Source organism: Hirundo rustica, chromosome 10 (genome assembly GCF_015227805.2).
Source record: "Hirundo rustica isolate bHirRus1 chromosome 10, bHirRus1.pri.v3, whole genome shotgun sequence".
Classification (NCBI taxonomy): Eukaryota; Metazoa; Chordata; class Aves; order Passeriformes; family Hirundinidae; genus Hirundo; species Hirundo rustica.
Window position 1 is genome coordinate 1,494,163 of NC_053459.1, and position 26,055 is coordinate 1,520,217.

Sequence of the window (26,055 nt, forward strand, 5' to 3'; positions counted from 1 at the left end):
CTGAGGGCGTGGGGCCTGCCCGTGGGGGGCTCTGAGAGCACGGGGTCCGCCCAGTGCCCGTGGGGGGCTCTGAGGGCGCGGTGCCCGCCCGGGGCCCGTGGGGGGCTCTGAGGGCGCGGTGCCTGCCCGGTGCCCGTGGGGGGCTCTGAGGGCGCGGTGCCCGCCCGGGGCCCGTGGGGGGCTCTGAGGGCGCGGTGCCTGCCCGGTGCCCGTGGGGGGCTCTGAGGGCGCGGTGCCCGGCCGGTGCCCGTGGGGAGCTCTGAGGGCACGGTGCCTGCCCGGGGCCCGTGGGGGGCTCTGAGGGCGCGGTGCCTGCCCGGGGCCCGTGGGGGGCTCTGAGGGCGCGGTGCCTGCCCGGGGCCCGTGGGGGGCTCTGAGGGCGCGGTGCCCGGCCGGTGCCCGTGGGGGGCTCTGAGGGCGCGGTGCCCGGCCGGTGCCCGTGAGGGGCCCGGTGCGCTGAGGGCGGTGCGGCGCGGCCCCTCCCCGGGGCGGTGCCGGGGCCGACGGCGGCGGCGGAGCGGGGCCATGGTGAAGATCGGCGTCCAGCAGCCGCCCGCGGCGCTCAAGCCGGACAAGGAGAAAGAGAAGGCGGCGGGGGGCGATGGGGTGGCGGGCGCCGTGCTGCTGCCCCCGGGCGCCGTGAGTGGAGAGGGGGCGAGGGGCGGCAAGGGACGAGGGTTGCGGGTGGTGTGGCGCGGCTTCGGACGGGCACCGGCAGAAGTGTCCGGCATTACCGGCGGCTTCGGGGACTTGCTGGGCACCCGAAGTTTAGAGAAGCGGGGCGGGGATGGGGCAGGGCAGTGGCGCCGTGGCTCGAGGAGCCGTCCCTGGGCGCGGGAATGAATGTCCAGCAGAACTCATCCCTTTGGGTGGTTTAGCCTGCGGGAATGTAATTTTGGATTGGTCATACGTGGGTGAATTTCAAACCCGAGCATCTCTGAAGGCTTCGGGTTGGCATGGGGAAGAGGGAAGAGGAGGAAAACAGATGGTACTGGAGCAAGATGAGAAGCGAGGGGCTAAGAGCTCACAGCTCTAGATGCTTTGCTTTGGAGTTGCTCTGCTGCCTTCAGGTGATGGATAGGAGAGGGGGACAAGTGCTCATGCCTGCAGGGGTTGGGATCCCTCCAGGCACAAGAGGAACGAGGGCACTGGAGCATGCACAGCAGATACAAAGCAGGGGCTGGGGTGGGTGGCTCGCGGAAGGTGTGAGCCGTGGCCAGGCCCTGTCGGGCAGTGCTGGGCAAGTGCCAGGGGTGGTACGGCCAGTGCCCCTCTCCAGTACGGACAGTGAGCAAGGCACCGCTGTGTTTGGCAGCAGTTGGGTGTTTCTGAAGTCTCTGGTGCTGGAGAACCCCACTTGCCAGCCCTGCTGCGAGGATGGACCTGCTGGGTGAATTCCACACTGTGCAGTGTGAGGATGTTGTCCTGAGCTGGGCCTGACCCACGGCCTTATTACAGCACTTCCATTTCAGAGGAGAAGTCCTAAATGGCATTTCTGTATTCCTCACAAATCCCTAGCCCGTGCGTGTGGTCTGATCATTTATTGAACCCTAGTATCTCTCTGACTCAAAAAACGATGCAGGAGCTGTGGTTCTGCTCTGTTCCTGAAGCATTGCAGAGTGTTCCTCCTCGTGTACCTCGCCAAACAAGTGGGAATTGCCCTGGAGAAGTGCCTTGCAGCAGAGGCTTCAGGAGACTGCTGTGTTCTGCAGAGTTCAGGGAGTCACACCATGATGATCTCTCCCATCACACACAATGTGCTCGGCTGTTCTTCACTGTGCTGCCAGGGTCTGTCTGTACTCACTCTGTCGCGTTTGCATGTGTTAATCTGACACCAAGGAGTTCTGCAGAGACCTGGGGCAACGTGGCTGGCTGTGACCTCTCAGTGATTTCCTGATCGTATTCCCTAATTACAAACTAAGGTGCTAGTTTTCTTCCTGCCTCTGATGTCCAACCCTGGAAGCTGACTATCACGCTGGACTTCAGGTCATCCTGCCATTGAACCAGCTTTCTACAGCCAGAAACTCAGTTCTTCTGTTGATCCTGCATGAGGTCAGGCAGGATCCATCTATTTCTCATGTACACTGTAAGAAAAGGAGTTTAAAAAGTAATAAAGTAACAGAAGCTTATTTTTATCATTAGTGCTGCCAGATCCCAGCAATCAAAATTATTCTGATTCAGGTCCTGCCAGATGTGTGAAATTGGCTTAGGTAGCAAATAATAAATTTTGTGTTTTTACTTTGCCTTGGGCCTTTCTCTGACTCCTGGGAGGCATGGTGGTGTTCTTTTAAGCCCACCTTTGTGAGCTACAGAGGAACTTAAAAACATGAATTTAGAACAAAGACTCTTCAAGAGTCTCTTGATTCCATTAGACAGGCATGTAAGAACAAACATCAACATGAGACCCATGAAATAAGGGCAGGAGTGTGTTACAGTGAGTCTGTGCAGCATGAAGACATCTAGGGAGCAGCACATCCACTGACATCAGGTGGCCTTTTCCTGATGCTGTTTTTCAGACTATGCCAGTGGATTCTTTGGTGTGCTTGGGCTTAGCTGGACCTTTACCTTTGTAAAACACCCAACTTGTGGCGTTGGTCTTTCAGTAGCCAGGCTTTCTTGCCATACTCGCGCTCCTGCTGCCAATAATTTGTCTGTGTATGTCTTTCTCTAGCTGCCTCGCAGCAAAATGGCATTGGTGACATGCAAACAAGATGCTCTGCATTCCTTTCCTCTTTGATCTCATAACTTCAATCCCAGTGATAGGAGCCAGAGCTGGGAAATGATTCAGCGGCAGCTTCCGCAGCCTGTGAATTTTGGCAGGTGCTCGGTGAATGCAAAGATGCGGCAGGCAGGAAGATGTCTGTGATGCTAATGTGTCCTGAAAAGTAGTAGGTGAGGAGTCATGACAGCAAGCTTGCATGTGCTGAGCTTTGTTTCTCCCCTGCACAGCTTGGCTTGAATCGGGAAGAATATGCAATTTAAACTCCTGTCAGAAATATCCACATAGTCTTGAGACTGTTGCAAGACTTTAACAGCTTATAGAAGAAACAGCCTCCTCATTAGTAGGAACTGTGGAGATGTAGCAGCCTTGAGAAGAAGGCAGCTTGAGGTTATGCAGCCAGTAAAATAATCTGTTGGGTTCACTGGAAAATATTTTTTCAGATGCAAAATAGTATTCAGTGAGTTTTTAATTGAACTTCAGTTACAGTCTGAAATGGAAACAAATACACAGGCTGTGTCTTTAACTGCTCAGGGAAACACACTCCTTGTGATTGTGATGGATGTTGAAATCCACAGGAACCAAATAAAACTGGTGGCTGGAGCTCTCTAATCAAAATGTGGGTTGGGTTTTTTGGGGTTTTGTGCCTTTTTTTTAATCCCTTGTGCATTATTTGGCAGAGACAGCACAAGAGCCAGAGGAGAAGGGGTTTCATTAAAATCCTCTGCCTCACCTGGTGTAGATGAAAGTACTGGAGGGCAGAAGCACCTGTCAGCCCTCTCTCTATCCCGAGTGGACTTTGGCTGCCCCTGGTCAAGGGCTGTGCCCAGGAGGTGCTGCTGCCTGGGGGATTTGTGCCTTACAGCCAACACTGCAGCACAGGCTGCTGTCTGGGGATGGAGGGGGTTGCAGGCAGTGGGAACACATCTGTGTGATCCAGGGGCTGCTTTCACAGAAACCTGTTGTCCTGCCTCTGGGAAAGGAAACAGCTCCTGTTTGTCTCCGGAAGGATGAGCATGGAAGGCAGGGCAGTGTTTGCTCAGCTCTGGCTGATGAGAGAGGAGGGCTTTACAGGCCATGCAGGACTGGGAGAGCTCTCTCCATATCCACAGGCCTGGTGAGCCTGCTGGAAGCACCTGGGCAGTGGCTCACGGGCCCGGGGGCTGCGAGGGGCTTTCCAGGGTGCACACAATGCTGTCTGCAGGGTGTGACCGATGTTTTGCTCTTGGCTGGTTGCAGTAATACCAGGCTTTGATTTTGTGCCTTTCATCCCATCTGCATTCCCAAAGTCTTGACAAGACTCAGTGGTCTTTGGATCACACCCTTCCTGGTTGTGTGGAGAAGTTCTGGGTCCATCCAACCCTGCCGTGTCTGTGTGGTCTCTGTAGCTGCACCCCAGGACCTCTGTCTGGTGGGTGCCTCAGCTCCTGGCTGATGGCTGAGCTGCCCCAGCCTCCTCCTTGTTGCCACAGCTCTGACACCCAGCGTGGTTGCCCTGTTTGGCAGAAACAGTGGGGCAGAGCCTGGAAACACGCAAGGAGCAGGTTCCCTGAGGGCCCCTCTGGTGCCCAGGAAGCTCTGTTCCCTGTGACTGCACATCTCCCCAGTGAGGAGCAAGTCTGCTGTGGATGAGGAGCTCTTAAGCAGGCAGGTAGTGCCCCGCTGCTGGGGCTGGTGCTATGTCCCTGCTCTCCTGCCTGTCCTGATACTCAGCTGGGCATGGTGAGCTGGGAATGCTTTGCATTTGCCCAAGCAAGTCCAAGAGGATCAGTGCTGCATGGTGGCAGCAGGACAGCAATGCCACTTCTGGCTCTCCCAGGGGTTTGGTGCATCACTTGAGCAGTGATGCTCCAGAGCTGGGTTCCAGCTCACGGCGCAGGTGGAGGAGCAGTGGCTCTTTGGGCACTTAAAGCAGAGTCACACCAGCCTGTGGACTCTGCCAGTCCAGTGCAATATTGGGTTTTGTGAGTGACTTTGCAGAATGTTGTGAGGTGGGAGACAGATGGTGAGGGAAGGGGATATGAGGAAGAGTCTTCTAAAAAGGATTTTCACAAAGCAAGCTGTAAATTCAGAGAGAGGAAGTGAAAACTTGCTGGCAGTGTGGATTGATTGTGCTTATTGACATGTTTGCAGGCTTGAGTCCAGGCTTGAGGCTCTCAAGCTGTGGGGGCTCTCATCATGTTCAGGCTTAGGGAGCTGAATATGGTAGATCCCAATTTTGAGAACGTGCCTACTGTAACAGAAGGTTATTCCTGGTCTTTGCCCAACCCTCTTATAACCACATGGGCTGAAGTGATGACTCCTTTTTGTGGCCTGTATGGAGTTGTCAGCTTAAAGCGAAGCACTGTCATTTGGTTTTGGTTCTCTGTGGTTTGGGGATGCCTTGGAAGCAAAGGTAAAGGTCTGAATTGGGAAAAAAAAAAAAGGTCTCTGGACCCTTGCAGAATCCGCTCTAATGAAATAGTAGTCTTCAGTGTTTTATTGGACTCCAGACATGAATATTTGATATGCCAGCTGAGCATGACAAAGGATCTGGCTAAAAGTGGTAGAGGGATTAGGATAGAGAGTGTCTATTCCAAGCTAGAAGTATTATAAATGCAACCAAATTCTGAAACATGTAGCTGTCTTTCACCAAAGTGATGTAGACTGAGGAGCTGGAGACAGAGGAACTGGAAATATCTGTCTAGAGGTGTGTGTTCTCCCAGAGCTGGGGGAGAGCTGGAACCAGCCCAGCTTTGCATGGAGGAGCTTTTCACCTGGGAAGAGCCTGTTGCATTTACCCGCTTTGAGCACAGTGGTTTTGGTGAGATTTTTTTTTTTTTTTTCTTGCAAAACACAGAAAACCAAGAAATACCTTTGAAAAGAAGAGTTTCAAAGGGCACAAATAAACCAAAAGTAAGTATGGGACAGAAGCCCAGAGGAAGGGAGCTGCATCCAGCAGAGCGCTGCAGCCAGGTCTGAAGAGATGGCAGTTGAGATGTCCTTGTGCACCTCTCTGCACAAGTTCCTGATTTTGTGCTACCAAATGTTTGCTCATGATGAGGTTTACAGGAGATGGAAAAGGTGTTTTCACTTGTAGAAATGTATTTTCTTCCGAAATGATATATGAGAACCTGGGAATGTTTTTGGGGTTTTTTTTAATGCCAGTGTTACCGTTTGAGGGAGGACAGTGTGAGGGGTTTTTCGCTCATCTCTCTGCACTTGCTTTTCAGAGTTGTCTTCCTTGGTGCCATGCCCCATCTTTGAAGTCAGTTTGAGCAACAAAGAGAAGGGTAAATTTGCCTCCTCTCTCTTGCTGTTAAACTAGACACCTTTTCTTTGCGGTGAATTTTCAAGTGTAGGATTGACTGTTAGAGTTTTTCTATGCTGTTGCTGGGAGAAGAGATAATAGCTGTCAGTGTTCCAGAAGGGAGCAGTGACTTCAGTTTATGGTGTGACACTGTGCAAGTCCTGAGTTTCAGGGAAGAAGCAGTTGCTGTAACCTGAAGTCTGGTTCCTTGAACATGACTGAACTTGCCCTCAGGAGAAGCTGGACTCTGCCCCTCTGCTCAGAGTGATCGGTGCAAGTTTCTGGCTGTGACTGCCCCTCTGCTCTGCAGGGCCAGCAGAATGCAGGACTTTGGGCGTTCTTGGGCATCTTGGGCATGGCAGTGTCCTTTCTTCCGGCTTTTTGGGAATCAGTCACATCTAGAGGAAGAGTGAGGAGGGACAGAGCTGGCTTCATTTCCCATAGCCAGATCAGCAGTGCTTGGCTTGCTCTTGGTGGGATCCAGAATGGCTTGATTTGACCATCTCTACTTGCCTTTGCTGTGCAAACTCTAAGGTGGGTGCTGTGACTTTAAATTGTGCACACCCAAAAGCTCTCCAGACATGGAACTTACTGGGGGAAGCAGTGTGAGAGCCCAGTGGCAGTGTCCAGGTGAGTCCTGGGCCCAGCTCTGCTCTGCTCTGGGGCTTCATTAGCATCCAAAGCCATCACTAGAGGTGAAGAACTTCAGGTGAAATTGTGTGAAACCTTTTGATGTGTCTTTTCCCTGTCACATTTTCTGCTTTGATCTGGGTGTTGCCACAGCACTCAATCCTTCACACCTCTTGCAAAATCAGCCTCTGTCTCTTGGCTTGTGCCCAGGGCCACTTGCCTGGCTTGGTAGGTGGGAGCAGTTTGTACAACTGCAGTCTGGGAAAAGGGGTGTGTGTCCTGAGCGACAGCTCAGCCCTTTGGTGGGGACCCAGGCTCGTGGCTTGCTTCTTCCAAGCCGTGCATGATGGTAGAATCAGACTGGTTTTGGTGGCAGCTTCTCTTCCCTTCACCCGGGAGGAGAAGGAAGACTCAGCTAAACCAAGAGCAAGCTGAAAGCTGTTGGCAGTTCCTTACCTCAGTTTCGCAGTGTTCTTCAATATTTTTGGCATTTATGAGAGGTCTTCTAAGGAGTCAGGTGTCTGCCCACCTGCATATGTCTTTACCTTTGAGTCAAGGCTCTCTTTAAATTTGCCAGCCTCTCAGTTTAAGAGCTTCCCCTATTCCCAGAGCAGCTGCTCTGCTTCGCTCTTGCTTGTGCTGCCTTTTGCCTTTCATTGCTCTAGAGAGGTTTTGAGACCCAGTGCCAAAGCTTAACCTCCATTCTTCTCCTGGGGAAAATTCCTTTTAATAAGTTCTTTTAATGCCACCTCCCACTTCAGGGAGTCTTTTGTAAAAAACCCCTAAACAGCCCATGGCCTTCACGTGGCTGTGCTGGCTTCATCCCTCTCCCAGGTGAGGTCTGCCCAGGTGCTCCAGAACTTTTAGCTGTGGTGTTGGAGCTGCTCCATGGCAGGGACTGATTTTCCCCATCATTGCAGTGAGTGGCCTGGAAATCAGGCTGTGTTTATCAGAATCAGTATTTTGGCAGTCAGGCTGTTAAATGCCCAGGCTGGGATATTTTTTACCACTTTGTCACAGCTGTTTATTTTCTCTCTGCCTGCCTCTCTGTTCAACATGATGCTTGGGGCTTCAGCTGTGAGCGTGGTAAGAACAGCCTTGTTTTTAGCAGGGGCTTTGTTGGCTCTGCTAATGCTCTGAATGGTTGTACTCCTGGGAAAAAGGAGAGGGAGGCTGGAATCATTCCAGCTGGAAGTTGTTGTACCTCTGCCAAAAAAACAAAATTAAAAAAAAATTGAAATTAATTCCTCACCCCTGTGCAAAGAGGGAGGAGAAACAGCCCCTTAGTTCCAGAAGGGGATGGAAAAAGGAGAAAAAAAATGGGGTTTTATATCTCTCTTGCTGATGAGGGAGAAGGAAAATATGAACACTGAGCGCTTGGGAGCTCCCACATGCTAGGCTGCATTTTTAACATCCTGCTGTCTTTGTCATATAGCAACAAAGCTGGGGGTTTTAATTAGGCAGTGGTTGTTTTCGATATTCTAATTTCCAGCACTGTGAAGTGACTCCTGAGGCAGGTGGTTTTGTTGCTAGTCACGTGCTGTAGTGTCACTCAAAGGTGTGATTAGATTAATTTATTGCAACTTTTTTGCCTTCAGCTGTGATAGTCTCTTAATTACAGGCTTACTTTTGGGTTGGTTTTTTTTTTTTTTTTGCTTCCAGGCATCTTTGTGCCCAAAAGTCATCAGTTGTGTTCTCTGTGGACATGCTGTTGGGTGGCCAGTGCAAGCACTGCTCAAGGACTGTGAGCAGGGACTTTGGTTGCCTTGGAAACTGTGTGCCATATATATATATTATATTATATATATGTGTATGTGTTTTCCTCTCTGTCTGCATGCGCATGTTTCCATTTCTGACCTAGAGCATCAGAAACTCCCTTCAGCCTGGAAGGACTCTCCTTCCATGTGTGGGTTCCTCTCTTTGCTAGCGCACAGCTTTGACCCCTCTCAGCCCGGACAGTTCCTCAGGCAGTCTTCCCCCATGGGCTCACCTGGTGTTCTCATTTTGCTTCCTCTCCTCTCTTCAGGCATAACTGCTCTTGAGGACAGGACCCATTTTTTGTTCATCTGGCACAGGAGCCTTCTTTGGAGTGTCGGGGCTGCTTTGATGTGTGCCAGGATGCCTTTCTGTGATAATTTATCTCTCTGTTCCTCTCCCTCTCCCTGTCTTCCTTTGTCTGCCTTTTTCCTGTGTGTAGTCTCACGTCCCTTCTGCAGAGCTTGGCAGGGGCTCCAGTCTGGAGCCTGCCTGCCCACCCAGCTTGCTCTGGCCATCCCTGGGGGCTCTCCACTGCTGAGCTCCCCCGTGTTGGAATTCCTGAGTACAGACATGGTTGTCTTTGGGAGGCAGCTCAGGATTTCTTTTCCTTAAAGCTTATCCCACAAACTCCCCAGTGCTTTTCCTGGAGCAGGGGAGCAGCAGTGAGTGCCAGCAGCGCCCAGCAGCTGCGGGTAGTAGGGGTGCTGGCAGTGGGTGGGTGGACAGGAGGGCTTTGCTTCACGTGCAGAAAGAGCAGGCTCCTGGTACAGGCATGGGGTTCACTTTCCCAAGAGGGAGCACTCAAAGCTAAGCCATCCCATCAGAGGAAAGGTCAGGCCCTTCCAGCTTACACCTGCTCTAAGTGGCAGCGCTGCTCTTTTCCAGCAATCACCCATGGGGTTTTTGCACTTGAAGTCAGCAGAGGTGCCACCATTGCAAGGCCTTATGTTTTGGTTTTGCTCTGAGCCTAGGACTTGAGGTGCTGGAGGTACGATATTGAACTGATTTTTTTTCTATTCCTATAGTCCATATTGGCCTTTGGCTACCAGAAATGAGTGAACAGCAAGGTAAGTTAGATTGTTCTGATGAGGGTTTCTGAAGTTTGGAGCCTGCATCCTTTGAGGAAGCTCTGGCAGCATCTGCAGTTAGATCAGTGCATCAAACATTGAGAGTTCAGTTTGCTGCTCCATTGAGCAGTGTCCCAGAGAGCGATAACATATTTTAGATGGCACTGCTCTCCAAACTGCATCCCTTTGCATTGCATTTCTCTTCTCACTTGTCAGTCATCAAAATCACATCTACTATTTTTAGTCACCCCACTCTTCTTTTCCTGTTGGATGTGTATATTTAGACACTTGCCAATCTCTGTCTCCTGTTTGTCAGGCCCTGCTGCACCTAAAATGAAAGATTTTAAACCCATGTGTTTCAGAAATGCAGGAAAAAGGATTTGTGGAGGACTCAGCTGTTTCCAAAGCTGAAGTGGCAGAAAAGGGCCGTGAGCTGAGCCCATCTCTGCTGAGGCAATGTGTAACTCAGGAAGGGATCAAGGCCTGACACAATAACTTGAATTTTTTCACTTCTGTCATCTTCAGCAAGACATGGGTGATGAAGGAGCGATAATGTCACATTTCTATTTTTATAACTTTCTCCTGTATTAATGAGAAATTCCAAAGGCAGCATCTCACCAGGTATGGTTCTTGTGAACAGCTCCTCCAGTGCAGTGTCCAAAGGCTCAGGGCTGTGAAGCTGGGGAGATGGGCTCAATCACAGGTGCTTGGGAGGTTTCCCTGCTCTGACTCACTGTGGCCTTTGAACTTGCTTTCCAAACCTTGGACCAGACTTTGTGTCCAGCCAGGCTTCTGTCCACCACCCCCTTGTAGGAGAACTGTTCCTTAACCATTCAGTACCAAACAGGGATAACAGGACACCAGCCATTTTCATCATGTCCTCAGCAAGACCTGAAATTCCAGAGAAAATCCACAAAGACTGAATTAGGACTTTTCCCCACCCCTCAGGCTTCTTTCAAGCCTCCTCTACCCTGTGGGTCTGTATTGTGCCTCCATCTGGGTGTTTTCTGCCTGTGCTCTGTTCCTTTGCTGGCCCCATGAGCTGGCAGGGCACTGAGTCATAGTGAAGAGCCTGTTTTATCCAAGGAAAGAAATTCCTTTTTATATTCCAATATCCTGTCTGCTGCTGGGCGCTGTTGAGTGTCTGAAAGCAATCGTGCTTGCACACTGGAGCAGAGTCAGCATGTCTGGGAGCTCAGCTTGCATGGAGCTGCCTCTGACTCTTCCCAGCGGAATGAAGGATTAGCAGGACAATGCCAGGAAAAACCCCAAGATGTGCAGGTGCTCTTTGTGACAGGTGGGTGCTTTTCCCTGCGCTGTCCATGCACGGGAAGAGCGAGCCCTGGCTTCCCTTTGTGTTGCAGAGCGTAAGGAACTCCAGCCACTGGCTGTTCTGAAGTGCTCCACTGGAAAGGGAGCTGGCCCAGCCCTTTCTGTAGGCTCACAAAGTGCCAAGGAAAGTGGAGCACAGAAGGGATCGTTGTGTGAGTGGCAGTGGGGTGCTCTGCAGAGCTGTGGATGTGTCTGCATCCTCCCCACATGCACATCTGCAGTGCCTTGACTGTGGACATGCTGCCCTTCTGCCACTGCTCTTGCTTTTCCTTCTGTCCTTTTATGGAGAAGCAAATGAATGTTTGTCCTCTGCTCAGCCCAGGGAGGGGAGGAAGGGTCTTATGTTCATTTTTACATAAAATATGTCCAGCTCTTGGAATATTGTGTTTAAAACAATGACAAGATGAGAGCCCATTTACTCATCTGAAATACCTACCCTTGCCTATGCCCCAGGATGGTTTTGACCCTGACCTTTCCCATTCCTCTTGGCCAAAAAAACCCCAAGCTTGATCAAGGCAGAAAATTAATAGGATGGCTTGTTGCAAGCAGTGTGTCTGATTAACGAATTCTCTAGAATATTGTTAAACATCTGGTGAATGTACAGCATTTTTGTGTGTCATATTTTGATTTTTGTCCTTTGGAAATGCACACCTTGAAGGTATGAACTGCTCTTCAGAAAAACCCTGCTGCCAAGTCTGATTCTCCCCTTGCTGGGGAGGCTGGCATTCCTAGTCAAGAAGAGATGAAAATCAGCTGTGATGGATATTCTGGTTTTTAGAATACCCTGTTTGTAAACAATTCTACTGGAGGGAGTGGGGGTCCTGTGGGAAAGGAGGTGAGTAGTGGCACAAGCAGGGCAGCAGCCTGTGGAGCAAGCTTCTTGGATTTTTCCAGGCTGCTGCAGATTGGTTATCCTGGGTGAAGAGGTGTTAGAGCAGGCTGTGCACTGTTCCATCCGTGGGCTCTCAGCGCTGGGGACGCCTCCAGCCCCAAGCTGAGGTGCAGACTGATGTAGCTGCTTTTAAATTCTCATTTATTCACAGTGATAAAGGCTGGTGGCCTTTCCATCTGCTGGGCTGAGGGATGGACACATTTTTAGTCAGGTTTTTTCAGGTGATTTTTATGCAACATTTTGCAGGATTGTGGTAACTGTTCCCCCTGGCCTAGCTGGCTGCATTTTTAACCTCACTGCCTAAATTGCTGCTCCATCAGAATGGTTGCTGTTGATTTTTTCCTTTCCTCCCTCAGAATTTGGGGGTTTGTTTAATAACTCCTTTCAGAGCAAAGCTCTGCTTTGCTTCTCCCACCTTCTCCCACTACTCAAGGCTCAGGCACTTTTCCTGGAGCCAGAAGTGTTTTTTAGGGAGCAGAACTCACCTTTGGCAGCGAGAGGTGGGATGTCTCACGGTGTCTTTGGTCATGCAGAGAAGACAGAGCTGCCCTAGCAAGTAGCAAACATTGAGGGCTTATTTCCCCTCCCTACCATTCTTCAAACACAGCTTTTCTTTTAGTGGGAGTTTTTTTTTTTTGCCCTTTGAGTTGCTGTGTCCTCATGAAGCCTCTCTCCAAGCCCTCCCTGGAGTCAGCACTGGCAGGAGCTGCAGTGCATTAACCGCCACAGCAACCCAGCATCTTTTGGATATGGTTCACTTGCAGAGCACTAAACATCTTCTCAGCCTTGCTTCAGTGTCAGGAGATCTTCTCCTTCCTCTTCACCCCTACTGTCTGTGCTCTTTCTGTGATGACAAGTATCTGGTGAAAGCTGTTTTTGTGAAACACTTGACATCCAGCACGACTTTCTCGTCCTAGTGGTTCATGTCAGAGAGCCTTTAAACTTCCTCCAGTAATGTGATTTTTTGTTTCTTTTTTTTTTTTTCCTGTTCTTTGTGGCTTGTCAGAGTTGCTGCCCATTGTGTGCAGAAGGAGAGGAAAAAGGTGATATTTTTCAGCTTGCTCATCCCTTTTTTTTGCTGGAGGAGCAGCAGCAAACTGATTACAGTGATCCTTCAGTGCAGGGAGCGGGCGGTGAATCGAGGTGCTGTGGGTCTTTCAGCAGCTGGGATGAAGGAGAAATAAATGTAGATTAATTTCTCCTGGAGGTGTGCTGGAATTGTAGCTCTCCCAAAGCAATTTGGTCTTGGCAGTTATCAGGCTGAATGTGGCTAGGAATAAAAAAAGTCAGTATCTATAGGAGTCCCCGTTGGCTGGGGGTGGAGCGGGTAGGAGAGGGGCTGCAGGCTCCTGGCTCTGCCACTGTTCCTGCATCTCGGTGGAGCTCAGGTGAATCCCCCCCCTGCCTCAGTGATGCTGGGCCGTCCTAGTCTGGGACAGGAATGATGCCTCCAAGCCTGGCACTGAACTGCTGCTCCACGGTAGGGAAAGGGGAAAGAGGTGTTTGCTGCCAGCTGGGCTGGGCAGAGCTGGTCTGGTGCCGCCAGAGAGGGGCAGGGGCCCAGGGGCCTCTCCCATTGCGGCTTCAGCACTGGCACCACGCTGTGGGTCTTGGCCATGTTACCCTGGAGAAACATCTCTTCCTCTTAGAAGTGAGAGGCTGATGCTTGCTTTTCAGTCTGTTCCTCCCGTTTGTAGCAGTCTCCAAGTGGCTGTGGAGAGAGTGTCTGTGTAGTCAAACACATCATACCACAAACTGCACGGAGGGAGTTAATCTGCAAGAGCCCTCCCTGGTGCCTCTCTCCCTGCCTGCCTGCTCAGCTGAGGGCAGCTTTCAGCTCTTCTGTGTGGAAACTGGGGTATCTCTGACCCAGCTTCTTTCATCTGCTTCTGAAAGGCCTTACATCATCCTGCTTAACATTTTGGAGGTTTATTTTGGTAGTAAAAACAAGAGCATCATAGGTTGGGATGAGCTGTCTCCAGGAGGTAACCCTGCCTTTGCACTGCCCTCTGTTTTCAGGGCTATGACAAGGTGAGCTGGCTACTGTCTGTATAGATTGGGCAGCACTCTGAAAAGGACAGGTATGTTTTCTTTTGGTGCTCTGTCCATTTTCCTGGGAGCTGTGCTGCAATGTGCTTGAAAATGAAGTTGAGATCAGCGCATCTGTTTGTGTCAGCTCATCCCATCAGGGTCAGGAGGTTCCCCTCTAGGACCAGTAATTCCCATCACTAAAATTTCCAATGAGTTGCAGAATTTCAACAAAAAATTTGATTATAAATACATAAATGCTGTTACATTCAGTAGCCAGAAACTCTTAGTTCCTGGTTTTATTTTTTTATTTTTGGTCAGTCTTTATTGCCCACTGAAACAAAGCTTGTCTTTGTACTGAACAGTTGGTGGGAAGCTGATGATACATATCTGTGTATGTTCACACACACACACACACACACACACACACACACATACACACCTTTTTTTTTTTCAATACATATAAATACATATGTATATATATATATGTCAGTTTATGTGTCTGGGGTAAGGGAGGCAAAATGCCCAAGAAATATTCTACTGCTGCCAGGTGTGAAGTAGCTTTGCAGGGCAGTGCCTGCCTTGTTCATTGCACAGCACCACCTCTTTGGGTGGAAGAGAGGCTGCTGGTGCTCTGGAGCACCCTTTGGGTGGAGCAGCAGGGTGCTGGTGCCCTGGAGCACTCTTTGGGTGGAACAGTGGGGTGTTGGTGCCCTGGAGCACCCTCTGGGTGGAACAGTGGGGTGCTGGTACTCTGGAGCACGCTGTGGATGGAACAGCAGGGTGCTGGTGCCCTGGAGCACCCTTTGGGTGGAACAGGAGGTTGCTGGTGCCCTGGAGCACCCTTTGGGTGGAACAGTGGGGTGCTGGTGCCCTGGAGCACGCTGTGGATGGAACAGCAGGGTTGCTGGTGCCCTGGAGCACCCTTTGGGTGGAACAGGAGGTTGCTGGTGCCCTGGAGCACCCTTTGGGTGGAACAGTGGGGTGCTGGTGCCCTGGAGCACGCTGTGGGTGGAACAGCAGGGTGCTGGTGCCCTGGAGCACCCTTTGGGTGGAACAGTGGGGTGCTGGTGCCCTGGAGCACGCTGTGGGTGGAACAGGAGGTTGCTGGTGCCCTGGAGCACCCTGTGGGTGGAACAGGAGGTTGCTGGTGCTCTGGAGCACCCTGTGGGTGGAACAGCAGGGTGCTGGTGCCCTGGAGCACCCTTTGGGTGGAACAGTGGGGTGCTGGTGCCCTGGAGCACGCTGTGGATGGAACAGCAGGGTGCTGGTGCCCTGGAGCACCCTTTGGGTGGAACAGGAGGTTGCTGGTGCCCTGGAGCACCCTTTGGGTGGAACAGGAGGTTGCTGGTGCTCTGGAGCACCCTGTGGGTGGAAGAGCAGGGTGCTGGTGCCCTGCAGCAGCGGCTGATGGTGCTGTGGTTGTGTCCCTCAGGAGGAGCCGGTCCCCGCGGCGCAGGGCCGCCGCTCGCTCAGCGGGGTGTGCTACCTGACCATGGGCCTCCTCGTGCTGCTGCTGGGGCTGGTCTTTGCATCGATGTACGTGTACAGATACTTCTTCATCACCCAGGTAGGAGTGACTTGGGATGCACTTCTGGCTCCATCAGCCCGAGCAGCCAGACCACCTTTGAGAGAGGTGCTGCTGGTTTTTGTTGCCCTGCGCTGGGATAACTCAGGAGCCAGGCTGCTGGGCACTGTAGATGAGGCATTTCTTAAGTGGTCTGCTCAGGCTGCCCTTCATCCCCAATGCCAGGGAGAGCATTCCAGAAACCCTCCCCTTGCCTTATGGCTTTGTTTCACTTTCTTTGTAACTGCATAAAAATATTCTGGTTGTACCTTTTAAACCCCACATCACTGCTGTCCAGGGTACAGCAGTCTGAAAGCATGCCTTGTGAGGGGAGACCAAGCCTGGAGAGAACAGGAAGGTAGAGGGAAGGGAGCGGGTTTTTGCAGCAGGTTTTGTAGGCTCTAGAACAGAAAAACTCTGTAGGTGTGATAAAAATAGGTGCTGCTATTAATAAGGCAAGCAGAGATGTAAGAACTAAGTGGGAGATGATGTAGAAAGTGAGCTCTCAAACTCCATTAAATTCAGCACCTTTTCTTCCACCTAATCTTTGCAAAGCCTGGCCTGGCCTGGCCAAGGCACTGAGCTGGCAGCACTGTGGAGGGTCAGAACACAGGGAATGAGACAGGGCAGAGCTGCTTTCTAAGGAGGAAACTGCTGAGCTCTGGCTTGCTGAGTGTTTAGCCAAGAAACCCCCCAGCACTGATTTGCACCAGAGCCCTTGTTGTTCTGTGGAGTGGCCGTTAGTGAAGTTCTCCCAGAGCTGCTGCTCCCTTCTCTGCAGCCAGTACTTATCCACTCAGCAGAAGAGTCTTTTTATATACTTCTTTGGTCCATAAATTTCCTTGCTGTCAAACTAATTTGCAGTCTTTGTTTCAAGAATCATCAGTGCTTTATTACCTGCTGTCATTTACACCTGACCTGGAAACGCTGTGACAGCCCTAGGGCTGCTCCCTCCTCACTCACAGCTCTTTCCCAGATTAGGGTACCTGTCACAAGGCTTTTGGTGGAGACACTTCCCTAGGAGAAGCAGCCCTGGCCCTGAGGGAGACCTTGGCAGGGACACCTCCCAGGTTACTCAGAGGGTAGCAGCTCCCATTTTGCTGTGAGGGGAATCCACTTTGTTTTGCTGCATTTGCCACTCCAGGCTACAAGGGCATCTAGAAACGATGCTCTTCAGCCCAAGCTTCTGTGCCTCCTGTAGAGAAATGCAATTACTGGAAGCCATGGCTGTGGAGGGGTGTGAACAGCCTGGTGAGGAAATGCAAGGGCTTGCAGGCACTTCAGTCTGCCTTTCTGAATTACTCCTCGTGAATGCTGGCAGGGAATTCTTTATTCCCTTTGGACCTGGCTAGCATGAAGTGGGATGTGATCATTTCCCAAGAGTAGTTTGCACTAGGTTCACCAAGAATGTTCTCTGGTCAAAAGATTGATCTTAAAATATCTTCAAGCGTCTGATGAATGTTTTACCCAGCAGGGTACATTCCTGCCCATGTTTGCCGTAGCTGTTGGGGGTGTGTGTGTTGTACCGCTGCCTGGATGTGTCCCCACAGCTTCCCCGTGAGAGCGTGTTCCACTGCGGCGTCCTGTACGAGGACTCGCTGTACTCGCCCTTCAAAGGGCAGCTGGAGCTGCATGAAGATGTCAAGATCTACATTGAAGAGAACTACGAGCAAATCAATGTCCCAGTGCCCCAGTTTGGAGGGAGCGACCCTGCGGACATCATCCATGATTTCCAGCGAGTAAGGAGCTCCTGGGGCCTTTGGGGGCACGGCGTGGAGCTGAGCTGGGTGCATCAGCTCTTGTCACATGGTCTATTCCTGAGCTGTCCTCCTGCCCAAGGCCCTCTCTGGGTTTCTCCAACCCTTTCTGCTTGTTTGGTAGCGCGGTTTGTTTAACGCAGTTTCCTGTCTTCCCTGAATTCCCTCTTCTCACCCATTTTGCCAGTCACAGTTCACTGCAGAGGGTTCAGGTGTGTAATTGCTGTGCTTGGAACGCAGGGTCTGACAGCGTACCATGACATAACGCTGGACAAGTGCTACGTCATCGAGCTGAACACCACCATCGTGATGCCTCCTCGCAACCTCTGGGAGCTGCTGGTCAACGTGAAGGTACAGCTGCAGCCATGCTTGTTCTGCATGCTTTCCTTGAGCTGGCTCCGGGGTGCCGGGCGGCAGCTCCTGGGAAATCAAAACTGCTGTCTGGGCAAGGAAGCTTTGGCCCTGAGTCTTCATGTAGAGTTAAGGCTTCAGCAGGTTTAGCTGAAATAGTGATTGTGCAGACAGCACAGTAAGGCTGGTATGATGATCAACCTGACCAGGGAGACACAGAGAAGCAGCAGATTCTTTTCCCTTTGGTGTTTACTGATAGTAGGAATCAATGGAAAAAAAGAAAAAAATCCTTCCTTTCACCCTCATGTGGTTTGCACCATGGTTTGCCCATTGCAGAGCTCTCAGTGTCCCTTGGGGAGGAACAGGTGGCCTTCAGCACTCACCTTCTTGAGGGGGAATCTCTGCTGCCCTCCCTGCTGGGCTGCAGCACCAGGCTTGGGCTCATGCAGTTGTGCTCACAGCCGGCATTAATTTGGTTTAGTACCAGCAATTTTGTTCAGTTCAGAAGCCAGTGTTGCTGAAAGCAGCCATCTTAAAATAGAATACTATTTAATCTCAGCAGGAAAAAAGCACAGGATTTTTCAGACCGCAAAAAGTATATATCTGTCTCAGTGTTCTGCAGATAAATCAAAGCACTGAACCTGGGTCTTTCATCACTCCTGTGTGGGTCTGTTTAAAAGAAAAGGGAAAAAAAGACAATCTAATTCTTACGCTTTCTTACATTCCCTTTGCTCACTTCCTGCTATGTGCAGTGTGGTGAATTTGCAGCAGTTAAGCTCAGTGACAAACAGTTATACCTGGAGAGATGCCTGATCTCCAGTCCCTGTCAAACTCCCCTTTTTTTTCCTAGCAGTCCTCACAATTCCATGCACTGTGACTGTTTGGCAAATGTGCTGGGAACCCCGCTGGGGTATAACACACATTTACTTACAACTCGCTCCAGGCCTGTCACAGCTTCTGACCATGGCAGGTGACCAGTCCTTGGGGCAGAGGGAAACGGAAAAGGCAGGATTGCACAAGCTGAGAGAAAACAACTGAGAGATTGGGAGTGGCAATCACATCTTGAAATTACAGATATAAACTCACGGTCAGTGAAAATTATGCATTGTAATTGAATTTAAAAAAGGGATAATACATTACAATAAAGTGGTCTTATGTGTGTGAAGAGCCCAAAGCAGGTGTGGGTTTAAATAACCTCTGGATTATTGAGATGGGTGTCCAGCAGTGTCCAGTCTGTCTGTGGAGACTTTAACCTGTACCTTAGAGACATTGTTTTAAAGTGGTTATCTTGGTTTTCGGCTCAGAAAAAGATTTTCACTAATGAGGACAGTGAAGCAGTGGAACAGGGTGCCCAGGGAGGTTGTGTAGCCTCCTTGAAATTCTTGAAGGTTTTCAGGACCAGTTGGGATAAAGTCCTGAGGTCCTTTCCCAGCTGAATTAGTTGTGATCCTGTGGGCCTGGGACCTTCATGGCCCCATGTATGGGGGGCGCTTCGCTGGTCAGGCAGAAAGCTCAAGTTTCTTCCTGCTGCAGGGAGGATCTTTATGACCTCATGACTTTCCCCACTGCTCAAAAGTGCTGCTTTTTGGATTCTGAGTGAGCTTTGTTGGTCCTTGGACTTGGAGACTTTTGCTTTCTCTGCATCTCTGAATACAGTCAAGTCCCTAATGAATGAGACTAATGCCCAGCAGAAAGTTTAGTTTTGGACCTGTTCAGTGACTGCAGTCCTGTTTTTAGAATCTAATCACAGTCCAGCAAATAACACTAGTGGTTTGCTCCAGCAGACTGGGGCAGCACAGGGAGCTGGGGAACCTCCTTTGCTCTGTCCTCCCAGCCAGCCTGGTGCCAGGGTGCCCCTTTGCAGAGTGGCTGCCACATGCCCTGCACCTGCTTCTTTCAGGCTTTATTCTGTACAGGTGTGGCAGTTCAGTGACCAGGCCTGCATCAGTGTCTGACATAAAAGGATGGAGGGATGCTCCCCCTATGCAGCAGCAGCAGACTGGAGGTGACCCAGTTAAATGATGGATGGTCCACATCTCTTGCAGAACACAAGATGCTCAGAGCTTTAGCTTGCTGAAAGTTCTTGGCAGAGACTTGAAGGTATTGTCCTTGTTGCACGGTCCTGCCATGGAGGAGTGGTGATTCCCCCTTCACCTGCCACAGCTGTTTCAGTCTGAGATGGTGAAGAAACTGGCTTGTGTGCTCATGTCTGTCTCTGAGCCCTCTCCTCCAGGCCAAGGGTACAGCACATCCTGAGCCCCAGCCCTGGCTGTCACCTTGACAGCCCCTGCCAGGAACTGCTCGTAGCTCACGGCCCCCCTCCCTTCTCCCCCTGAGAATCAATAACAGCATTTCTTGCAGAACTGTTGTGTTAGTGCAGTACAAACTGGCACTAATTGTCTAATCCTGCAGTGTTAGAGGACAGCCTTATTGATCCAGCTGGCTGTGCCAGCCCAGCAGCACAGCAGTGAGTTAAGGTAGTGTGTTTCCAGGTATGTCTCCGTGGAGATAACCAGTCCTGGGAAACAGAAGAGGTGATATTTGAAACAGTGCTGCTGTTGCTTGCTTTTCACCTTGCTTATGCTTACCTTGGCCCCAGGGTCTGACAGTAACTCTTCTTAAGGAAGAGGTGATTCTTTGCTTCATGATCTAGTTAGCATCCACTCACAAGTGCCCCCCAACCTAAGCTGCACTTCTTACACTGCTGTTTGTTGCTACAGTGATGTCCAAACATGAAAGATGCCACCTGGGAATGAGCTTGCAGAAAGTCTCCAGTGCTGAGCTGAACTCTTTCCTGCAGGGAAAGACGTGACCTCCATCTCTGGGGGGCACATAGAAGCCCCATTTTTTCCATCCCTTGGTAGCTTTCTGCCAAGACACCTCACTCATCACCCTGGTCTTCATAGTGGCCTCTACCCCAACAGCAGGGATGTCCCTGCCCCAGACGTTCCTGGGGCAATGAAGGTGTGTGGAGAGCTCAGTTCTTCTCTGAATGTGGTGCCCTAGGCCCATCTCTAGTCCCCCTTCCTGTGGGCAGTAAGAGCAGGACATCACTGTGGCTGTGCTGAATGGACCAGAGAGGAGAGGGGAATGTTGGAATCTGAGCTGGGCTGGTGGTTTTGGGTTTAGCCTTTTGAAGTAAATGTAGAATGCCTATTTCAGTGGAGTTCCTGGAGTTTGGTTATGCTTTTATTTCGCTCCAGATGGGTTTGTTGTACTCTCAGAGTTACAGTTTTGGGCATCCTGCTCTAAAATTTGGGTCAGTTTATAACAGGGTTGATCCTACACTGACTTCACCACTTATGTGAACATTTCATTTTTGGATCTAATCTGGTTTGTGTGCACTGTGCTAGCAGCAAGGGACAGTTTCCTGCAAGGACAAGGACACATGTTAGCTGGCCTCATTAAGTGGAGCTTGAGCCTTCCAACAGTGACTGAATTTTCTGCAGTTTGGTTGTCCGTGGTGCTCTGTGTGAAACCATTACATTCAGGGTGGAGATTGTGGCAGTGTTTGTGCCTTATTTTGGTGGAAACTCTGTCGTTTCAGAAGGGGACATACCTGCCTCAGACGTACATAATCCAGGAGGAGATGATTGCCACGGAGCACGTCAGTGACATGGAGCAGCTGGGCTCCTTCATCTACCGCCTGTGCAGTGGCAAGGAGACGTACCGGCTGCGGCGGCGCGGCGCCCGCCGACGTGAGAGCCCTGCTGCGTGCTCCTCACCACACATCAGCTGCTCACCCTGCCCCACAGCCCTGCCCCATCCTCCTCACCTGCATCACAGCCCTGCCTCATCTTCCTCACCTACATCACAGCCCTGCCTCAACCTCCTCACCCTGCACCACAGCCCTGCCTCATCCTCCTCACCTACATCACAGCCCTGCCTCATCCTCTTCACCTACATCAGAGCCCTGCCTCATCCTCTTCACCTACATCAGAGCCCTGCCTCATCCTTCTCACCTACATCAGAGCCCTGCCTCATCCTCCTCACCTACATCAGAGCCCTGCCTCATCCTCCTCACCTACATCAGAGCCCTGCCTCATCCTCCTCACCTGCATCACAGCCCTGCCTCAACCTCCTCACCCTGCCCCACAGCCCTGCCCCATACTCCTCACCTACATCAGAGCCCTGCCTCATCCTTCTCACCTACATCAGAGCCCTGCCCCATCCTCCTCACCTACATCAGAGCCCTGCCCCATACTCCTCACCTACATCAGAGCCCTGCCTCATCCTTCTCACCTACATCAGAGCCCTGCCTCATCCTCCTCACCCTGCATCACAGACCTGCCTCATCCTCCTCACCCTGCATCACAGACCTGCCCCTTCCTCCTCACCTGCATCACAGACCTGCCTCATCCTCCTCACCCTGCATCACAGACCTGCCTCATCCTCTTCACCTACATCACAGCCCTGCCCCATCCTCCTCATCCTTCACAGCCCAGCCTCATCCTCCTCACGCATCACAGCCCCCTGTGGCTGGTGCAGCCATGCTGGCCTCTTAATGGCCAGAGCTGGGTTTCCCTCTGGGGTTTCCCTTGAGGTATTTCCCATCCAGGTGATTGAAACCCAGCTTCAGGATGCTGCTGCAAGTGGGTGCTGACTGCTGTGTTTGTGCCGTCCATCAGCCTAAAAACTTTGCAAAAATGGTTTCAGGAGCCAGCAATTCATTTACCGTGGGCTCCTGGGACTGAGCTAATAGCAATGCTGTTGGGAACTGTTTGGAAAATTTCCCTAATGAAGGCACCCAATTCAGTGGCAGCTATTCAGAACAGATTAGATCTGCAAATTGCCTTTAATTAATTAAGTTTCTAATAGTATGGAAAATGTTGTGAAGAGGGAACATTGGAGTGTGTAAAAATGATTTCATGGAAATCAGCAATATGTACCTTATACTGAAATGGTAACATTGCTGCAAAATACTCTTAAATACCAGTATTTGTATTAATTTGCTTTTAAGGTATACTTAAAGGCTCACCTGGCTCGTGGTCCTACAGTCAGCTGGGTTTGGATCTCAGGGGAAGCTGCAGGGTGCAGAGGTCTCCATGGCTGTAGCTGATGGTGCTTTCCCAGTGGGAGCTGCACTGACGTGGAGGAGCTGCTGGCATTCACTGTTTGTTCCTCCCATGGAGCCCTGGCACAGTTCTGCTTGTCATTGGGGCACCATGGGTTTGCTGTGAGGAGGGAGGAACTGCCAGCAGAGCTGCCCAGAGCTGAGGACCTGCATTTGAAGGGCATGGGGAAGTATTACCCAAGGGGAAGCATTACCCAAGGCTGGGGCCACAGCAGGATCAGGCACAGAGGGATACAAACAGCAGGAGAGGAAGTGGCTATCTTAAACACTTCTTGGCTGCATCCTGGACTGTGGTCTTTACCAGCCCGTGACTTCTGCTCATTTCTTGAGGCTTTTTGGTCCCTGAGATAAGACTGAGATATTGTCAGCTGAAACCAGCTGTTTTCAGGTGACTCCTTCAGCCCATGGCAGCTCTTACTGCAGGACTATATCCTAGAGAAGATTATTAATTCTTCCAAAGACCAGATAACGCTGCTTTCCATATGGGCTGTGTTTCCCCGCATTTCAGTGTTCAGAAGTTGCATCTCATCTGCTTTCCTTCCCCTCCTTGCTTTGGTTCTTACAGATTATCATTTGTTGATTCACCTCTCTCCTCTCTTTAAATCACCAGGTATCAGTCGACGTGAGGCTGGAAACTGTCATCGTATTCGTCACTTTGAGAACACTTTTGTGGTTGAAACTGTTATCTGCCAAAAGTCGTGAAGGCACTCTGCAGATGTAACCTTCCTCAGCTTTGCTTGCACACACACGCGCACACGTGCTCTCAACCCTCTCTTTAGACATGGTAATCTGGCTACTTTTTATACTCCCCCCAGCTTGTGCAGCTCTAACCTCTGGGGTCCTTTGTGGCCTCTTCTTCCCTGCTACCTACCCAAGACATTTGCTGGGCTTAAATTTACACAGTGCTCAAAGATGACTGGGGGTAGATGCAGTTTATTCCACACCACGGGATGGAAATCTCTTTTGGGAGCAGGTTTGGGTAGAAGGGATGACTGAGAAATAGGAATGCTGGAAATAGGTGCTCTTTTCCTGGCTGAGCAATTTCAGGCTGGGATATTGCTTTGAGGCTGCCTTGGCTCTGGGACAGAAGGTGTATGCACAAGTATGCACAAGAGGAGGATTTCCATTTTGGTGCTGATGTAATGTCCTAAACCAGGTGCACTTAGGAAAGAATAGTTGTGAGGCTACAGACAGGGCAGTTTGAGAGCTCAGCAGAGGGAAGGTGGTATCAGCAGCAGAACTGGTAGTTACTGGCAAGTGAAGAAGCAGCTTTTTCAAATCTTTTAACAGTGTGTATTCTTGTGTAGCTCCTCCAGTGAAAGCTGTTTTGATAGTAATCACTGTAATCCAGCTGTGTATCACATTTTCTGCCAGCTCCAGTGGAGTACAGATACTCCTACAAGGCAAGATTCAGCTGATCAATACACTGCAGAGAAATTGTTTGAACAAAACTGCATTTCTATTGATCATCAGATAGAAGAATTGCAGAGTAATTAAATATTCTTTCCTCTGTTCCATAAATATAGTTAAAACTAATTAGGTTCTTGAAATGCAGGCAGTTTTTTGGCTTGAAAGAATCGGGTGAGTTTCAACTTGGCACATTCGTGTTAATTGGTTTCCAGCAAATCTGGAGTTGTTCACCATCTGTTGAAATGAGCTTGTTGTTTTGGAAGAGGAAGGATAAAGTAAATGAAAGTACAATCATTAACTCAGCAGAACCAAAAAGTGAAGTTAATATATTTTAAACTTTTGAATGCTAATTCTATGAGTTAATTATGTGAAAACAAAACAGGATCTCAGGATGGTCATGTAATGCAATAGGAATTAGTATGTCCTTAGAGGCTGAGTATTTATTATTTTATATAAACATAGCTATAAACATGAATTTCTGTCAAGTAGAGGAGGATACTTCGGTTTAATTCTGCTTTAAGCTTGATGTAAAATGAAGAATTATGTGCACTTCTTGCAGGTTGGTGTGGAAAGTTTCCCACTGCCAGATGGGTATTTACTTTCTAACATTGTGTTTTCCCAGCAATAACCTGCTGCTAGCCCTGGCCTTTAATTGCCAAGAGGATGACAAGAAGCGGGTCAGAGAATTGGTTCACTTGATGGAAGTAACTGGTAAATTTAAGCCCTGTGTTTCTCTTAATTTCTAGAAGCCTGAGCCTGCACTCAGGTGACCATACAGGCCTCTTGCCCTCCCCTCTGGTTCTGCATGATTTAACTGGTCTTTGGATGTGCTAACTGTGCAATCCCGCAGCTGTAAGGACAAACCTTGGTTCTTTGGGGTTAACTAATGTGGTCGCTGTTCCATAGGATGAGAATGCAGTTGTCTAGAAAGAAAACATAAGATGCTTTGTATATTTTGTCTGGTGGGAATCTTAACTTCTTAGGAAAAAACCCATGAGATAATAAAGTCTTTTACCTCTGATCTGTGAAGTGTGTGTTTGTTTGGAATGGGAAGCACGTGCCCTCCACAAAGCTGGTGCTGATGGGAGGCAGCAGCTGAAGGATCCAGCGCAGTGGGGTGGAGGAGCTGGGCAGTGGGAGGATGCTGCAGTGGGGAGCCCTTTCCCAAGGTGATGGGAGAGCTGTGGGGATGTGGCTGACCCACTGGGGAGCTGCCCATGCCTGGAGACTCTGGAGCCCCTTCCCCTCTCCTTGCACACCCCTAGGACACCCAAGGGGAACCCGTGTGGGGAAGTTGCCCAGCTGAGGTCTGTGAAGCAGCCAGATACCTCTGCTGCTTGGGTGGCTCATGGGCATTAGATTTTTTTGCTCAGTCTTCCTTCTCCAGCTGCTGGATCTCTACACAGAAATGTGTCCAGTGTGACCTAAGCCTGCAGTTGCCTTCTGGCTGGCTCTGCAGGGCTGGCCTTTGGGGTTTTTCCTTTCCTCACTACACACAGTAAAGGAGGTCCCTTGGTGCCCTCCCAGGCTTTCTCCCCCTGTTTCATCCTGGTAGAGAAGTGTCAGAATATTTTTCCTGAATTTTACTGTTCCTCTTTCTACAGTTAGTCTGTGGTCAGTCAGGGAGGAAGTTCACGCTTTGCTCATTACAGACATTTTTGCTGCATTTTGCATTTAACTCTTCAGTATATGCGTGCTCTTTCCATCACTGGGCTTCTGAAAGGAGCTGCACTTTACAGTAACTGTGTTTGCCAAAGCCTCTTCTCCCAGGCTGGCCCAGCCAGCTCTGCCTGACTGCGCTCCTATTCCATCAGCTCTGGGCTGGGGAAGCAACTCTGCACTCTTCTGTGGGAAACCTGAACATTTCAGATATGCCTTTTGAAGGCTGAAATGCTGATATTAAGAATGTGATTGATGCGTTCCAGTAAATCCAGTTAGCAGTGAGTCAGCCAACTAAGATTCGTCCACTGCAAAGAAAACGAGATTGTGAAAATTTGCATTTTCAAAATTTCCCTCTTGGGCCAGTTTTTCATTTTCTGAGGTTGTATTTGTTGCCCCTTGCTCTTAGGAGAACTTAAACAAGTCAGTTCTACTTCCTAATCTTGCTCACACTCTGGCGGTAGGCTACTTTATTTGATTGAACAGTGGCACATATAAAAGCTTGGCAATAAAACCTGCTCA

General features: G+C 50.3%; 1 protein-coding gene across 1 annotated transcript; it reads left to right on the forward strand.

Moving 5' to 3' along the window:
• Positions 1-515: 515 nt before the first annotated feature.
• Positions 516-24,895, forward strand: ITM2C (integral membrane protein 2C). The gene is made up of 6 exons (XM_040074583.2): positions 516-639; positions 15,151-15,285; positions 16,833-17,021; positions 17,280-17,390; positions 20,938-21,088; positions 23,075-24,895. Exons 1-6 carry the CDS (start codon positions 526-528, stop codon positions 23,164-23,166), a joined length of 792 nt encoding a protein of 263 aa, XP_039930517.1. The 5' UTR covers positions 516-525; the 3' UTR covers positions 23,167-24,895.
• Positions 24,896-26,055: the final 1,160 nt, after the last annotated feature.